The sequence below is a fragment of the Malaya genurostris genome, chromosome 3, assembly GCF_030247185.1.
Source record: "Malaya genurostris strain Urasoe2022 chromosome 3, Malgen_1.1, whole genome shotgun sequence".
NCBI classification, from domain to species: domain Eukaryota; kingdom Metazoa; phylum Arthropoda; class Insecta; order Diptera; family Culicidae; genus Malaya; species Malaya genurostris.
Window position 1 is genome coordinate 202389509 of NC_080572.1, and position 15291 is coordinate 202404799.

A 15291-nucleotide genomic window follows, 5' to 3' on the forward strand; every position below is an offset into this window, starting at 1 on the left:
TAATTTTTTAGGTCATCACTCGTTACACAAAATTGGGAAGATGCACTTTAGTAGTTTTTGACCCAAAATTAGGTAGCGGCTGATAAGGCTGACCTTTTCTTCCAAAAAGTCACAGACCGAACCTTCTATATTGAAAAATTAGATTTTTGTACTATTTAGTATGAGCAAATTTTTAAGGGCAGGTTTTTCCAAACAATTTTCAAAAATCTAAAAAAACTGTTTCTTTCTTAACAACACTCTTAGAAATTATGCTCAATCAGGTAAATAAAAGGGAGACGGTGCGCGCCCTGATACGATTAGTCGCGAACAAAAACGTTGTTTTCAACTGGGTGTCACTCATGTTCCAAAACTGTTGCACGTATCAACATGAACCAATCGGCATTCTATGGTCGGAACTACAACCATAAATATTCATTGTTATTTAAAAAAGTTAATAACAATTAAAAGTGCATAAAGAGGGTCTAATATCGAAAACTGGTCGCCAATTTGTTTTACTTACTTACTTACTGACTTACTTACTTACTTACTTACTTACTTACTTACTTACTTACTTACTTACTTACTTACTTACTTACTTACTTACATACTTACTTACTTACTTACTTACTTACTTACTTACTTACTTACTTACTTACTTACTTACTTACTTACTTACTTACTTACTTACTTACTTACTTACTTACTTACTTACTTACTTACTTACTTACTTACTTACTTACTTACTTACTTACTTACTTACTTACTTACTTACTTACTTACTTACTTACTTACTTACTTACTTACTTACTTACTTACTTACTTACTTACTTACTTACTTACTTACTTACTTACTTACTTACTTACTTACTTACTTACTTACTTACTTACTTACTTACTTACTTACTTACTTACTTACTTACTTACTTACTTACTTACTTACTTACTTACTTACTTACTTACTTACTTACTTACTTACTTACTTACTTACTTACTTACTTACTTACTTACTTACTTACTTACTTACTTACTTACTTACTTACTTACTTACTTACTTACTTACTTACTTACTTACTTACTTACTTACTTACTTACTTACTTACTTACTTACTTACTTACTTACTTACTTACTTACTTACTTACTTACTTACTTACTTACTTACTTACTTACTGACTTACTTACTTACTTACTTACTTACTTACTTACTTACTTACTTACTTACTTACTTACTTACTTACTTACTGACTTACTTACTTACTTACTTACTTACTTACTTACTTACTTACTTACTTACTTACTTACTTACTTACTTACTTACTTACTTACTTACTTACTTACTTACTTACTTACTTACTTACTTACTTACTTACTTACTTACTTACTAACTTACTTACTTACTTACTTACTTACTTACTTACTTACTTACTTACTTACTTACTCACTTACTTTGGTTGGTAGTTTTTTGCATCATATTTTCAGCTAAATACAACACAATTATAGTCTAACGCGAACGAACGTTTCGCCGAATGGATCATTTCACCGAAAGTCGTTTCGCCAAAAGGTTCATTTCGTCGAAAGGGACATTTTGAATACTAATAATGAAAAAACTATAAATTCCAGCTGATCACCCAAAATACTTATTTGTTTTTGTATATCCCTGATGTGGTGAAACCAAATACAAATAATAATACCCCTAAGTCCCATACACCGCCAATGTTTGGTTCACAGCCTGAACAAGTAAGCCTAACAAATTACTCCCTTTCATTGCGATAGTTTGAAAATGTGAAAGGAGATCGTTTCTGGCAACGCTTTATGCTAGTGTCTACGGAGCAAAACAAACTTGTTTGTTTATGTTTATCGTTGCTGTATTAAACTGCAACAATCAGTCTAAATATCACCGGCACTAGCACAAAAGATGAAAAATGAACACAAACACCCACGAATCTACAAATATCAATACAGCTAGTAGTATATTCATGGTGGCCTAACCATTCTAGTTTATTGTTTAACTTACATTTCGCTTGTGATCTTGATTATCAGATAAAAACTGTTTGTTTATTTATTTTTCACTATAATAAACAGTAACTATGGTGAACTTGTTCTTACCCTTCAGTGTTGCTAGTTTTATAGAAAACTCGCTAAAGTAAGTGGCGTACATCGGCCAGGATGTAGACCATGTTCGATGTACGCTGCTACTATGTCTGTTTCGCGTTTTAGAGTGACTAAAACAAGATCAGAGAGGCGAAATGGTAGCGCGTATGCACGGAATGCATAAGAACGCAGGTTCGAGTCCTGTCTCTGAGCGTATCTTTTTCCAAAAATTCATCTTTTCTGTTAGTTTTTCTTTCACTTGGCTTCTCCAATATGTATTTCCGCTCAGTCATTGCAAAAACCAAATCAAAATGAGAACAAATTGAAATCTGATTATGATGGCAACATCAGATTGAAATCCTAATATGATATCGACTCATCAAATTTTCAATTAATATCACATCATGTTATCATTTTGCTGCTTTAAGGCAAAAGTTTTGTGAAACTCAAAAAATGAAAATAATAATATCAACAACTTAGTGAAAATACAAAGTTAAGTTTCAATGGAAGAATTATTCCTGCAATCCTATGTTGCCTTTTACAAAAATGCTTTGACATCCTGCCGAGTGGCAGTTGACCGCAACCATAACCGCGAAGAAACGATTTTCTCAACATTTCTTCAGTTTTTACGCAAATAATGCTCCTTCTTTTTAACCACGAGAATATTGGTGTCAAACCTACGTCTGGGAGGCATTAGATAAATTGGCGATCATCGGTACCACGTTTGTTTGAAGCTGGTCAATCTAAATATTGGCTTTGGCATTCCCATCTCGCTGATCGTCTGCCGTAGAAGGAGCTTATTTCACAATTTTGATATGAGAAATATATTTGACGTCATCGATCTCCTAGATACGTTAAGTATTCGGTATTGTAACAATTTTGGCGTTCAGTTTAAAAAAAATGTTTCGATATTTGTAATCATACGACGTCGCAAAGTTCATTCCAAAGTTTTTAGACCATTATTTTCAGTGTATCCAGAAATCGGGGTCCTGAATGGCGAAAATAATCTACTCGCCAAACCCGTTCTGAAAATACCCATAACTTTATATCCAACAGTATGGAAAATTCATTGTTTACGAAGTTCGAACATCGAACATTGAATGTCTCTGATTTCAGAACCTAGAGCTAATTCTTAATAATACTTTAGTGGTTTACAGGAGCCACAAAGAAAATATATGTTTAATTTGTATATTCCTAAGTAGTCCACAAACTGTGTCGAAGACACTCTTCAAAACAATTCTCATTCCTTGTTATAAATGCTTAGAACTTCATACACTCACTAACGCTAGATACTTTGAGAAGTATTTTATCAATCATCTAATAGATCTTGGAACTTTAATACACTTTTCTAACCGTCTAACTAAATGTTCATAATTTTGACTCACAGGACTAATTTTGCATCAAATGAACGTAAATTATAAGTCTACACAAGAATTGAAAATTTAATCTGTGGTCAGAAGCGAGATAATCGTTCATTATCCCAATTAGTCGAAAAAACAAATGATCTGGGATACCTTATTGCCGGATTCCTAATTCACGTTCCCTGTGTTGTAGAAGACTTCACTGTAAAACGTTCGGTCTTCATAGCCTCTAAATTCGTATTTCAAAGTGATTACATGTTCGAGTTGTGTGAGATCAAGTAGATAACTCAATTTAATGTTATAATGTTTGAATGCTACAGCTTTGGATATGAGAAGGACAAAGATAACATTTTCATACTGTGCTCAAATAGCCACACTGCTATTTACAGTGGATGCGGGATGGAAGCGACGCAACGAGTGTGCATTGACAGAAACTACCTGTATACAACTTTGTGAAACAACAGTGCTTGTCATATGACCGAACATTTTCCGTCTACTTATAGCTATCGCTTACAGTCCATAGCAATCGCAAAAAGTTCGCAATCACATCACCTAAGTTCGAAACCGGATTCTCTCCGCGGTAGTTTGGGGGGAATTTGCATGAAATCTTTTTTGTTGCTTGCGACTAATGGAGATTGCATACAATCTTTTTTTTTTGCTTGCTAGTAATATCGCCTAAATGTATACTATCCCGGACCTGTTTTGGGTGTTCTATTTTTAGATTATGCTCGTGACGTGTCATTTCGAGAAAATCGACATCATATTAAGTTTTCAATGTGCTTTCACTGAGAGTAAAACTAGTTTCCAGTTTGATGCCACGCAGCATTTTTTTTTTGCTTTCGATTTTGATCTTTTAACCGTTAAAACGACCAAAACGATAGCAAATTAAGTAATCGATATATACGAACAGAACAACATCAAATTGAGTTTTCTTTTTAATCTCACACTCTACTCGGGAAGCGCTTTGCAGTTCCATGTGCCAAGCTTCCAATCGTAGTCCTTTGTTCGTTGCGTAGGTCTTTGCCGATTATTCCGAGTCGTATTTCTTTCTTGATCGAACGTAACATGTGTTTCCCGGGCGGCACCAACCTCCTGTCTCGCCGGAGGGCCATCGTGTCAGCACTGTTTAGAGTCCCACACTGACAAAAGGACGGTAATCAGCCGCTCCTAACATGGAGAACAGACGCTGTTTCGAGCCGCCCCAACATGGGGAACAGACGCTCGGGTAGGCTCGCTCTCTGTAAAGAGAAGGCAGGCCCCCCTTCCCTGTCAGCATACGACCAAGGTCCCATCCAATGTCATATAAACAGGTGAGGCAGACCACATGGCTTACTTGTGTTAGAAATCAGAACTTTGTAAACAGTTCGGTATGACGACATACATGAAAAATAAACATGCTTTGTTTCAATGCCAACTAGTCCGAACGTTGTGACGAAAGCAAGCAAGTGGTTTTTAGTTTTACTTGAGTTGCTAAAGAAAACTTAATTTCACTAACACAAACGAGTTGTGTTTACCCCACGTGTTTCTATCACATTGGGTCCCACCGGGGTTGGTTACCCAATCTTTCCTATGGTTACTCGTACCCCAGCCGGCACCGCGGGGAGGTAGGGATAGGAGTTAATGGACAAGAGGCTAAGAACCACATTGGGGCCTGAATTGCGCATTGTCCAGTCGTTTACCAACCATATATAGTTTTAAGTAATAATGAATAATTTGACTAGTTGGAATCTATCGATACAAAAGAAAATAAAAATGTTCTCCTATTGGACACTAAACAAGCTCCAGTGCGCTCTCTCCTGTCCTACAATAAACAATTTACCTATATATGAATCGTAGACATTATTGATAAAAATACAATTAAATGCCATGCGTGGATTTCAACATTAGATGAGCGGAACACTGCTGCGATTATTTATCAAGAAATACCAAATGTTAGGAAGTTTCCATTTAGTTTACTTTTTGGAAATAATGTTCTTTTTATTAGAATAAACATGTAATGCTAAGTTAGCAACTTAATTATTAATTGTTCCATTACATTCTTCTTCGTTCTAGCCACTACGCCATCGGAAGGTTTTTCGGTACTGGTCCTATTTCCCACTAGCGACTTCGACGGTGACACACCGTTCATGCTAAACCCGTTCCAAATGGTCTTCAAACAGAAGCTAATAGTCGTAACCGTGCAATATCGTTTGGGAATGTTTGGCTTCTTTACCACTGGCGATGGAGAGGCACCGGGAAACTTTGGTTTGATGGACCAAGCAGCAGCACTTTTTTGGATTAATCGAAACATCAAGTTGTTCAACGGAAATGAAGCGTCTGTAACCATTATTGGACATGGAACAGGGGGTATCTGTGTTGGTCTCATGCTAACGTCGGGTGAATGGACCAAAGATTATTTCCACAAAGCAATTATCATGTCCGGAAGTGTTTTGACCGACTCAATGGTCAAAAGCCCGTCGCATTATATGCCGGCATTGGATGAAACGGCTAACATATTCGGGTGCAATCGTAAACCTACGTCGAACTTGATCGAATGTCTACGAAGAGTTCCCGGACCGGTGTTAGCAGAAAATGCTCCCTCCATAGATTGGGGACCGGTAGTCGACAGAGATATGAATGCTACCAGTACTCCGTTCATACCCGACCAACCAATTTTACTGGCACGTCAAGGACAACTCAGGAAAATTCCCCTTCTGATTGGCTATACTGATATGGAAGAAGGTTTGGAGCTGGCAATGGGTGATATCTTGGAAAATGGCATCGCAGCCGAAATGTTCGAAACATTGCTGGGCGATGCTGTGATGATGGATCTATCGCAAATGGATTTCAACGACACCGTTTGTGGTGGGAACATGGAGATTGTAATGGATGCGGTTCAATTTCAGTACAATCCATATCCGCCCACAACAGATCCCATGATATTGAGGAAACGCTATATCGAGTTCGCAACAGAACGAAAGTACGTATCTTCCACGATTGAACTGGCTATGCACATGAGTCAACTGGCGGATACTTATGTGTATCGGTTCGATATAAAACCACGAACAGAAGCAGCCTTGAAAAACATACCTGAGTGGATGGGCGTGCCCCACAACTTTGAGCTGATCTTCCTTTGGGGTCTTCCGTACTGGCTTATGTTAGCCGATCAGATGCAGTGGGATAGCGCTGATAAACGCGTGGCAGACATCGTTATGACCCTGTGGGCCAACTTCGCCAAGTACACGAATCCCACCCAGGTCGGTGTGTACATCAAATGGGACAAGTTCACCAACGACGAACCGGGGGTGCTAATCATCGATCGTTCATTCAACATGAGTGACCAGACGACGATGAGCTACAATGCGGTGAAATTCTGGAATCATTACTACCCTAGTGTAATCAACTTTGCGGCACAGTGTTGTAATTCCACGTACAACGACGGTAACAGTTACCACAAAATGTTGAGTAGTTCCGTAATACATAGCGTTTTAGTAGCGAATTTTATATTGTTACAATCATATATTTACATTCAAATACAATATTTTTTCCAAACGTAACCGTTGGAAAAAGAAGCTGCGAAATTATTCGATATATCACATAACATCCCACACACAATAAAGCACGTTCAAAAGTATTTTTGATAAAATCTACATTACTGAATCTAAAATATACGTGTTTATTTACACCTGGTTTTAACCTTCATATCACCGGGGTACAGACGGGATTTGTTTAAGGGTTCAAACCTTCCCCGAAATTATCAGGGGAGACTGGGGTTCTATCGGTCACGGGGTTCAACCGGACAGCTTGAATATCTTATGAACCGGCTATCATCTCGATCCATGGATTGACTTCGTAAACGCGCTTTCATGTGATAGACAGTTGATATTAAGGTATCTTGAGATTTTGCACCCCATTGTATACGTTCTTAGTTTTTGTGTGAAGCTTTATAGTCTAATTTGCCTCATGACGATTTCGGTTTAGCGCGCGACTTGGTACGAAAACTAATGCATATATTTTCAAATAACAAATTTGGAATTTGAGGTTGAATCTACACAAAGGTAGAGATAACTTGTGTAAAAACTTTGTTTTAATTGATGTTTTACCTTTTTTATAAATATAAAAAATAGGTATAGAATTCGCTCAAACTTTAGAAAAATTTTCCAAGGCCCGGAGGGCCGAATGTCATATACCAATCGATTCAGCTCGACGAACTGAGCAAATGTCCGTGTGTGTGAGTGTGTGTGTGTGTGTGTTTTTTTTTTTTTTTTTTTTACAAGGTGAAATACCTACTTATGTACTTTCCCAGTTCACGCGCTCAGTAGTTGTCAAGCTACCGCTATTGTGAACCAGCGAGTGGGACTGGCTGAACCTTACCCACTAAAACACCTTGGACATCTTGCCTTGATCCCCCCGGAACTAAGCTAACTAAGTGTGTGTGTGTGTGTGTGTGTGTGTGTGTGTGTGTGTGTGTGTGTATGTGTGTGTGTCTGTATGTGTGTTGTCAACTAAGAGCTCGAGATCTCAGAGATGGCTGGACCGATTTTGACTAGTCGCAAATGAAAGTTCTCCCCGTCACCCTGAACGCTATTGAATGGTTTTGAGATCGGATGATTACTTTTAGAGTTATACGAAGTTTTATGTCAAAATTTTCAGTTTTTTTACAGTATCTGTCACAATTGACCTTGAAAACAAAATATATTTTAAGACTTAGATTCTTCACGGTAATACCTATCCAACAAGCCATAGATTGTTAAAATCCATCCATTTTTAACGGAGATATCGAAATTTTTGTATAAGCGACTTTTTCCCCTATTCCACCAGTAGAAGTTTTTAACGCTGTCTGGCAAAGAAATGCTTGGGAGCAACATAAAACACGATTTATTATACTGTTACATACATTTGTTTCTAAGCACCCAAAATACTGTGTACAGCATGATATTTTGCCTCGGGCCGATTTTAGCACGGTTCGTTTTTGGCAACATAATCGTTCGAATATGCCATATGTAAACCAGATGACGGCCGAATTTTCGAGTTGAAAGCAATTCCGTAATTATATTGATTTAAACTATTTACAGCAATAAATGCTGGAAGAACATAACACCCATATACCATTCGAATCAGTTCGTCGAGATCAGCAAATGCGTGTGTGACAAATAATTTCACTCAATTTTCTCGGAGATGACTAAACCGTTTTCTACAAACTCAGATTCATATCAAAAGTCGTATACTCCCAAACAAGGTTTTTGAATTATGTTTGGTTCCGACCTCTGGTTCCTGAATAACAGGATAATATGTGAAACGAAATTAAAACTGTGTAACTCTTTTTTCTCGTAAATGGCTGAACCGATCGGAGATTCAAATGAAATCTAAGAATCATCTAAGATTCAAATGAGAAGTTTTAAGATTCTATAAAACATCTTGTTTTTTTAGAGTCAGATCCAACTTCCGTTTTCGGAGATACAGGGTGATTAGTATAAAAAAGTCTATTTCACATAAACTTATCAAGTTTATCGGGTTAGCAGATTTGGATAGTCGATAACCAAACAAACTTATTTCATTTTTAGTTGTATTCAGTTTTCGTTTCGGAAGGCACCCAAAAATTTAATTCGCACTACGATTCCTCAAAGATGTCTACATTGATTTTCAAACATTTTGAAACAAATGTAAACTATACAGCTACTCAGGTGGATTTTGTCTGACTTCGGCTACACCGAATTTCGAATTCGGTTTCAGTATCGAATCGTTTCTTAAAGCTCAATCGTTTTCTCAAAAAAGCCAAATCGAATTTCAGAAACAAAAGTTCAAATTAAAATAAATCCAATTTTATCCAATTCTGACTTACGATTCTGGAATTGTAGGATAATGAATTTTTAAAATTCAAAGCGATATAGAAGATGACAATCCCGAAAAGCTTTAAAGTTGGACTCAAAAATATTGCAATTTATTCGTCATATGGCCATACGAATCGGTTTGGGTTATGCTGGTCCCTGAATACCGGCTCTGGAAGTACCTTAAATTACCCTAAACTCTAAAGTGTATTTCATTCAAATCATACTTCTGGTTCCGAATAAAACAGGATAATGAAGAGTTATTTTGGGGTTAACCAATTTTTGTGCATAGGGCACATAACCTCTTTTATATACTCATTGTTATCATCAGTCAGTCAGTGAATCGAAAGCGAAGAGCCGTTGAGGAAATATTCATTAATTTTACAGAGTGTGTTGGTTGATGGAAGCGATTCTCGTAATGCGGTAATTGGAGACGATTCCACCAAGAAAGTCTTCAAAGAGTAATTAAGACGAAACACTTCTGACTTTCGTACACCTTTGATCTGTTCGATGTGGTGATACGAGGCCCAAAATGTAGCTCCACATTTTATATTACTGCATACTAGAGGAATGTAAAGATTCTAGAGAAAATACATGAATACCAAAACTGCATAAGCTTTCGCAGCAACAAAAACAATCTGGGTGCCATTTCGTCATAAATCATAGAACCTCCCTAGGCCGCTTCTGTACACTCTTGCCGGCCTCAGTACACTGTCGGATAGTCATTCTGTTCTCTAGCGTGTAATAATGGATCCAGGTATCGTCAATAATCTACAAACAACACCAAAAGTCCAATCGAATCTGCATCAGCAAAGCCAAACATGTCTCCGAAGTGCACTCGCGTTCGTATTTGTAGCCCTGAGTAAGCATGCGCGGCATCCAGTGACAGTATATCTTTTTCGTCAGCAGAATCTCACTCAAACTATGGTATGTGCGTTCAGTACAAATCCTTTTGGCATCTGTTAGCTCGTGCACCTTGACTTTCTAGTAATCAAGCAACATTTCATATACACACAAAAAAATTGAATTTTACAGGTGACTTAATCCCTCATACGATGTAATTCATAAAGACCTAATTTGTCAAATTACGGAAAATCTCATTTGTAATGACTTAATGTTAGATGAGCTTGAATTTTACTGGTTTCGACTGTAACTTGCGTTATGCTAGCAAGTGCGACTGTATGAATTTAAATGCACCTTTTACTAGCCAAGCAGATGTTTGCTTCTGTGGCTCGGTCGATTAACAGACGTACTCGCGATCCAATGATTCTCGGTTCAATTCGCGACGGTTGCTTTCAGTATTCTTTTTTTTTCAATGAATTTCATGTATAAAGTTCTGGACACAATATTAAATGTTCTTCCACGTAAATTTGCGTGAGCTGCGACGCTCCATTTATGTGCATCTAATAAGATGTAAAATCACAGGGTTTTTTTAAGTGTGTAGTATTGGTATTGTCCTTCGTGAGCGCATCGGAGGGCCTACCGCTGTTAGCTTCATTACAGGGGAGTTTCGATCACAACAAAACTACCTAAATCATAATTTCTGAAGGAGCACTATACCCACAATCCCCAGACTGCGAACAACAATGAAAACAAAAAAAACAGAAACCAACCACAACAGTACGTTTGACAACAACACTGACGATGAACCAATGGTGATACGACGAGCCGCGAACAAAATGCCCCTCAATCCTCGCTGGATGGAAATGGAAGCTCCTCTCCCCCAAGAAAAAAAATGACAATGAACACCAATAACAAAAAAACTTATTTTAACTATTAAAAAAATGGACTCTTCGGCCACGTGAAACTTGCACAATAGGCCTGAATAAATATTTATTATTAAATAAAATACATAAGTCAAGCAAGAAACAGCAGTGACAATTTATAAGACAGTTTTTCAATTCTGTAAGGACGGAGAATGGTTATTTTTTTAAATTAAATGCATATTATTTGTTACTATTTTACAAAAGTGCTTTAATGTGTAATATTTCAATAATACAACAATCAATATTGTGGTTACTCTGATCTTAACTAAAAAATCGGCAGTCAAAATATAAAACCAAATGGACGGATTGTTTCCAAAATACTTTTCATGCATTTAACACTGATGAAAACTGATATGTATCATTGTTTCATCTTTCTCAATGTTTCAGTTCCAGATGTGGTAAGTACGGCGGTAGTTGCACGCTTTGAACCCTTTCGAACGACAGCATGTAATGAAGCATAGGTAATGTTTGGCGCAAGTAACGACTGATGTCGTCAAACTCGGGCCGATCACTGGCATCAAGATCCCAACAATTAAGGCACATCTGGTACAGATCATCGAACATGAAGGCAGGTTTCTCCGGCCGACAACCAGCCCGTATGTTGGCAAAGAGATTCTCCACAGTAGTCGTGCCGAACGGAGTCGCCCCCAAACAACAGCACTCCCAGATGAGCAAGCCAAAGGACCAAGCGTCACTTTTGGCAGTGTGGTTTTGAAATTTTATAACTTCTGGGGCATTCCACCGGATGATATCGATCTGTTGCTCGTTGTCTCCATACAACGGTGACCCGAAGGCACTTATTCTAACTTCGAACTTTGTGTTTACGAAGATGGTACGAGCGCAAAGCTTTTTGCTGACAATCTGTGAAAATAAAAAGGTGAAATTAAACCAATCATATGCGTGGCTAGGTGTTCCAATCTTACATTGTTCTCCACTAGATACTGCATTCCATCACAAACAAGACACAAAATATTGATTATAATTTCCTCAGAAATTGAGGAAAACTTTGGGCTGTTGACATTGTTCGGTATCCGTGCGTTGAGTAGTGTTTGTTTTAGTGTTGTTTGCAAATCTTCGAACAGCACGTAGCACCAGTCCGGAGTGACACAAACACCGTAAAGCTGTAGAACATTTGGGTGATTCTCCAGTTTAATAAATCGTCGGAATTCGTTTAAAAATGCAATTTGATCGATTTTGTCCATGTCATCGGAAATCACGTGAACCTGAGCAGCAAGATCTACACCGTCCTGCTGTAGGCTACCCTTTAGTACATCTCCGTAGTTACCAGATCCAATGATGTTGTTAATCTCAAGTGTAAGATATTTTCGTCCAAACTTTCTATGAGATGGTAGGGAATCTATAATATCATGCAACTCAGCCTCGAAACCTCGCTGCTCGTAGATATCTGGAAGGTAGCCATTGTTTTCCATCTCCAGAATAGGTCCCTGCAGCACCATTTCGTGATGATCGGACAATGGACGAGCGTTGTTCGGGGTCTTATACCGAAGATAAATATAGAGAATAATGCTGCCTAGAAGGACAATTCCAAAAAGCACACATGCTACGGTCAGCACTGTAATGAGAGCTTCGTTACGTACAGGGACGTTAGTCGAGTTCACGTGATAGTGGTCGGGATGTTGGTGTTGTTCGTGAGTAGTGGTTGCATAGCGAATTTTGATCACACTATGCAGAATGCTTACGATGCCGATAGAAATATGAACATGAACGCGCGGTGGTATGGGAGGATTGAAATAGTTACGATAGTGTCGCCCATCTCCAACCGTGAAGAGCAATGATTCACCCTGAAGAAAAATAAAGCACAATTTCAAATACTTTCTACCTCTATTATTAGGGAAACGATAATAATTGTAAGTGCCAAAAATAAAAATTGTTCAAAACTTTCTAACGATGGGACACAACACTAGACACAACATAATATTCTCAATATCAACATACCTTCATCTCTACCTCAGCTGCTATGTAATAGGGTACTCCTTTTTCCTTCGACTTTTGGAATGTATCCAGCATTTTTTCATCAATCTGCTGTACCAAATCATCATTCACGTAATGAACCACTACCCGATAGTAATTTATCGGACCGTAATTATTGACCGCCTTGTGGATTTCGATTTGAATGGTAGAATCTAGCCGCCGCAATATCAATGGTTCCTCCGGTTCCGGATCTGGGATGCCAATTTCAGTTTCAGCTACAAACGAAGTCATTCCACCACGCCCCTTTTCGGACAACGTCGTAATTGTTATGTTATAACGCGTCCCAGGAGTGAGATTCGATAGTTCGAAATTGAGGGAACTATTGTGAGCTGTCCAGGTCATAGGATATAACCCATAGTTGGCGAAAGTTGAAATAGCCGTGGCACTGATTTCGTACTCTTCTACTGCGACACCGTCGGCGACGGGAGGATCCCAAGCAATTTCAATATAACTGTCTGCCTCTATTTGTGCCAACCTTAGATTCGTTACTGGACCGGCAACTTCAACGCCAGTATCGTAGAAGCTTTGTGCACTTTGACCACCGCAACTGTTTTCTGTATGTTGACGGCAAGGGACATTGCACTCCTTATCCTCAATCACTTGAGTGCGTATTGCATTTAGGCAGAGACATTGCGTATCAGATAGTGCTGCGTATCTGCAAACGGAAAAACAACATTACATTGGCTAACCCCTAAATGAACATTACAACATCTATGCAATATACAGGTCATCAACCCGTCACTTACCTGTGATAATTCAGCTCACAGTGACTGACACAGGCATCCAAATCATCAGTGATAATTTCCAGCCTGCCAGACCGATCTCGCTGATAACAACCGAAATACGACCCCTTCTGCCCGTTCACCAAGGGCCAACCGAAAATAAGCCAACTGACCACACCTGTTACTAGTGCTGATCGCAGCTGCAACGTCGATGACAAACTTATTCTGAGCATATCTCTCACAAGCGTACAGAAAAACTACAGCAATAATCACCAACTACACATTTTAGAGGATAATGAAGTTCCCATAGTTTTAGGATAGCAAATTATCAGAAAATAATAAAACACTGCGTACTACAAATATCAAATTATTGTTAATTTTACAATGATCGATAGTCACACGCTCTTTTGTTTATATCCTCGCCCCAAAGTAATTATCGCACACACACCGCGCAAGCTAAACATAAGTGTTGCCATATTTTATTTTGGGAACTGGATTGACAAATCTCTTTTTCATCACAACACAATATGCTTGTCAATACTCGGGTCAATTTTGATTGACCCGGGTTGACGATGCAATGCATAGGGCGCTGGTATTTTAAGCCAGTTGTCGTATGTTCGAAACCTGGAAAGTTTCTTAGTGTCAATTAAATCGTAGCACCTAGCCATGCAATTAATATATACATCTGTACGCCAAGAATCGGCTGTGAAGTCTGTTGAAACCAGCCAGCTGACACCGTCATGTAAGCACCAGCCATTTGAAAGTACACTGATTACGTTTCGGGCCCCAAACACTGCGATGTTTTAATACTTATCGCGCCTCTCAAATTGTGAAAATTACTTCCACTTGATGTTCCAGAACACTATCTGCTGTATTTTAGGTAAACCGACAAGGAGGCCGGTTGAAACAGTTGAAAACAGAATGATAAAATTCCACACAAGAAATGTCCACGACTTTGCTTGAGATTTTGACAATACTATTGAAAGTGTTATGGAAAAGGATCAAATAGATTCAAATGGAAATGGCGTAGTGATGATGGAATGACAATACTAAATATTGACAATAGTATTGTCTCCTGTAAGGTCTGCTTTCAGCAACCTTTACACGAAACTACATTATTGTTTAAATGAAAAGTTTCAAAATCAGTTCTTTTTAATTGTCAATTAAAATATGTATTCAAAATCGTTAACGCTTCAAAATGAGTTTAAACAGTTGATTCCTGAATCTTAATTATAAGTTGCGCAAGCTATTCTACCAAAAAATATTGTAACAGCTATATTGAAAATGTGTTTTTTTTTGGAAAACGGTCATCATTTCTTGCAAAAAAATGTCCATAAAAGTGGCAACCATCAACCACTTCTCCTCTCACATACACTAACGCAAGTTAGAATTGATCGACCGTTGATCGGTATCTGGTCGTAGAGAGGGAGGAGCACTGAAATGCCAAGATCGTTGCACACAGATAAATTCAGATCAATCGAAACAACCAAGTGCTTAGCTCTGCCTGCCAATAAAATTTTAGTGTAGAATCTATAGAATAGATACAATCCGGAATGTTGTGGTCAAGCTAGTCTA

The 15291-nt window shown here is 38.1% G+C and overlaps 2 protein-coding genes across 2 annotated transcripts in view; one reads left to right on the plus strand and one right to left on the minus strand.

Annotated features, from left to right (window-relative positions):
* LOC131438259 (neuroligin-4, Y-linked) overlaps positions 1–6965 on the plus strand; it is a 30167-nt gene extending 23202 nt beyond the window's left edge. The window contains exon 2 of the mRNA XM_058608136.1: positions 5482–6965. Within this exon, the coding sequence (XP_058464119.1) occupies positions 5482–6965 (1484 nt within the window). The remainder of the gene's footprint in view (positions 1–5481) is intronic.
* Positions 6966–11211: 4246 nt separating this feature from the next.
* Positions 11212–14132, minus strand: LOC131438172 (putative inactive tyrosine-protein kinase Wsck). The gene is made up of 4 exons (XM_058608005.1): positions 13741–14132; positions 12959–13649; positions 11926–12804; positions 11212–11863 (listed from the first exon to the last, which is right to left on the minus strand). The coding sequence occupies exons 1-4, from the start codon at positions 13947–13949 to the stop codon at positions 11378–11380; spliced, it is 2265 nt and encodes a 754-aa protein (XP_058463988.1). The 5' UTR covers positions 13950–14132; the 3' UTR covers positions 11212–11377.
* Positions 14133–15291: the final 1159 nt, after the last annotated feature.

Bases quoted from the DNA above. Each gene is read 5' to 3' on its own strand.
- LOC131438172 (XM_058608005.1), bottom strand. From the start codon at position 13,949: ATGCTCAGAATAAGTTTGTCATCGACGTTGCAGCTGCGATCAGCACTA. The intron at 12,805-12,958 runs GTATGTTGATAT...ATTTTTCTTCAG, and splicing joins CAGCTGAGGTAGAGATGAAG to GGTGAATCATTGCTCTTCAC. The intron at 11,864-11,925 runs GTAAGATTGGAA...TTATTTTCACAG, and splicing joins AGTATCTAGTGGAGAACAAT to ATTGTCAGCAAAAAGCTTTG.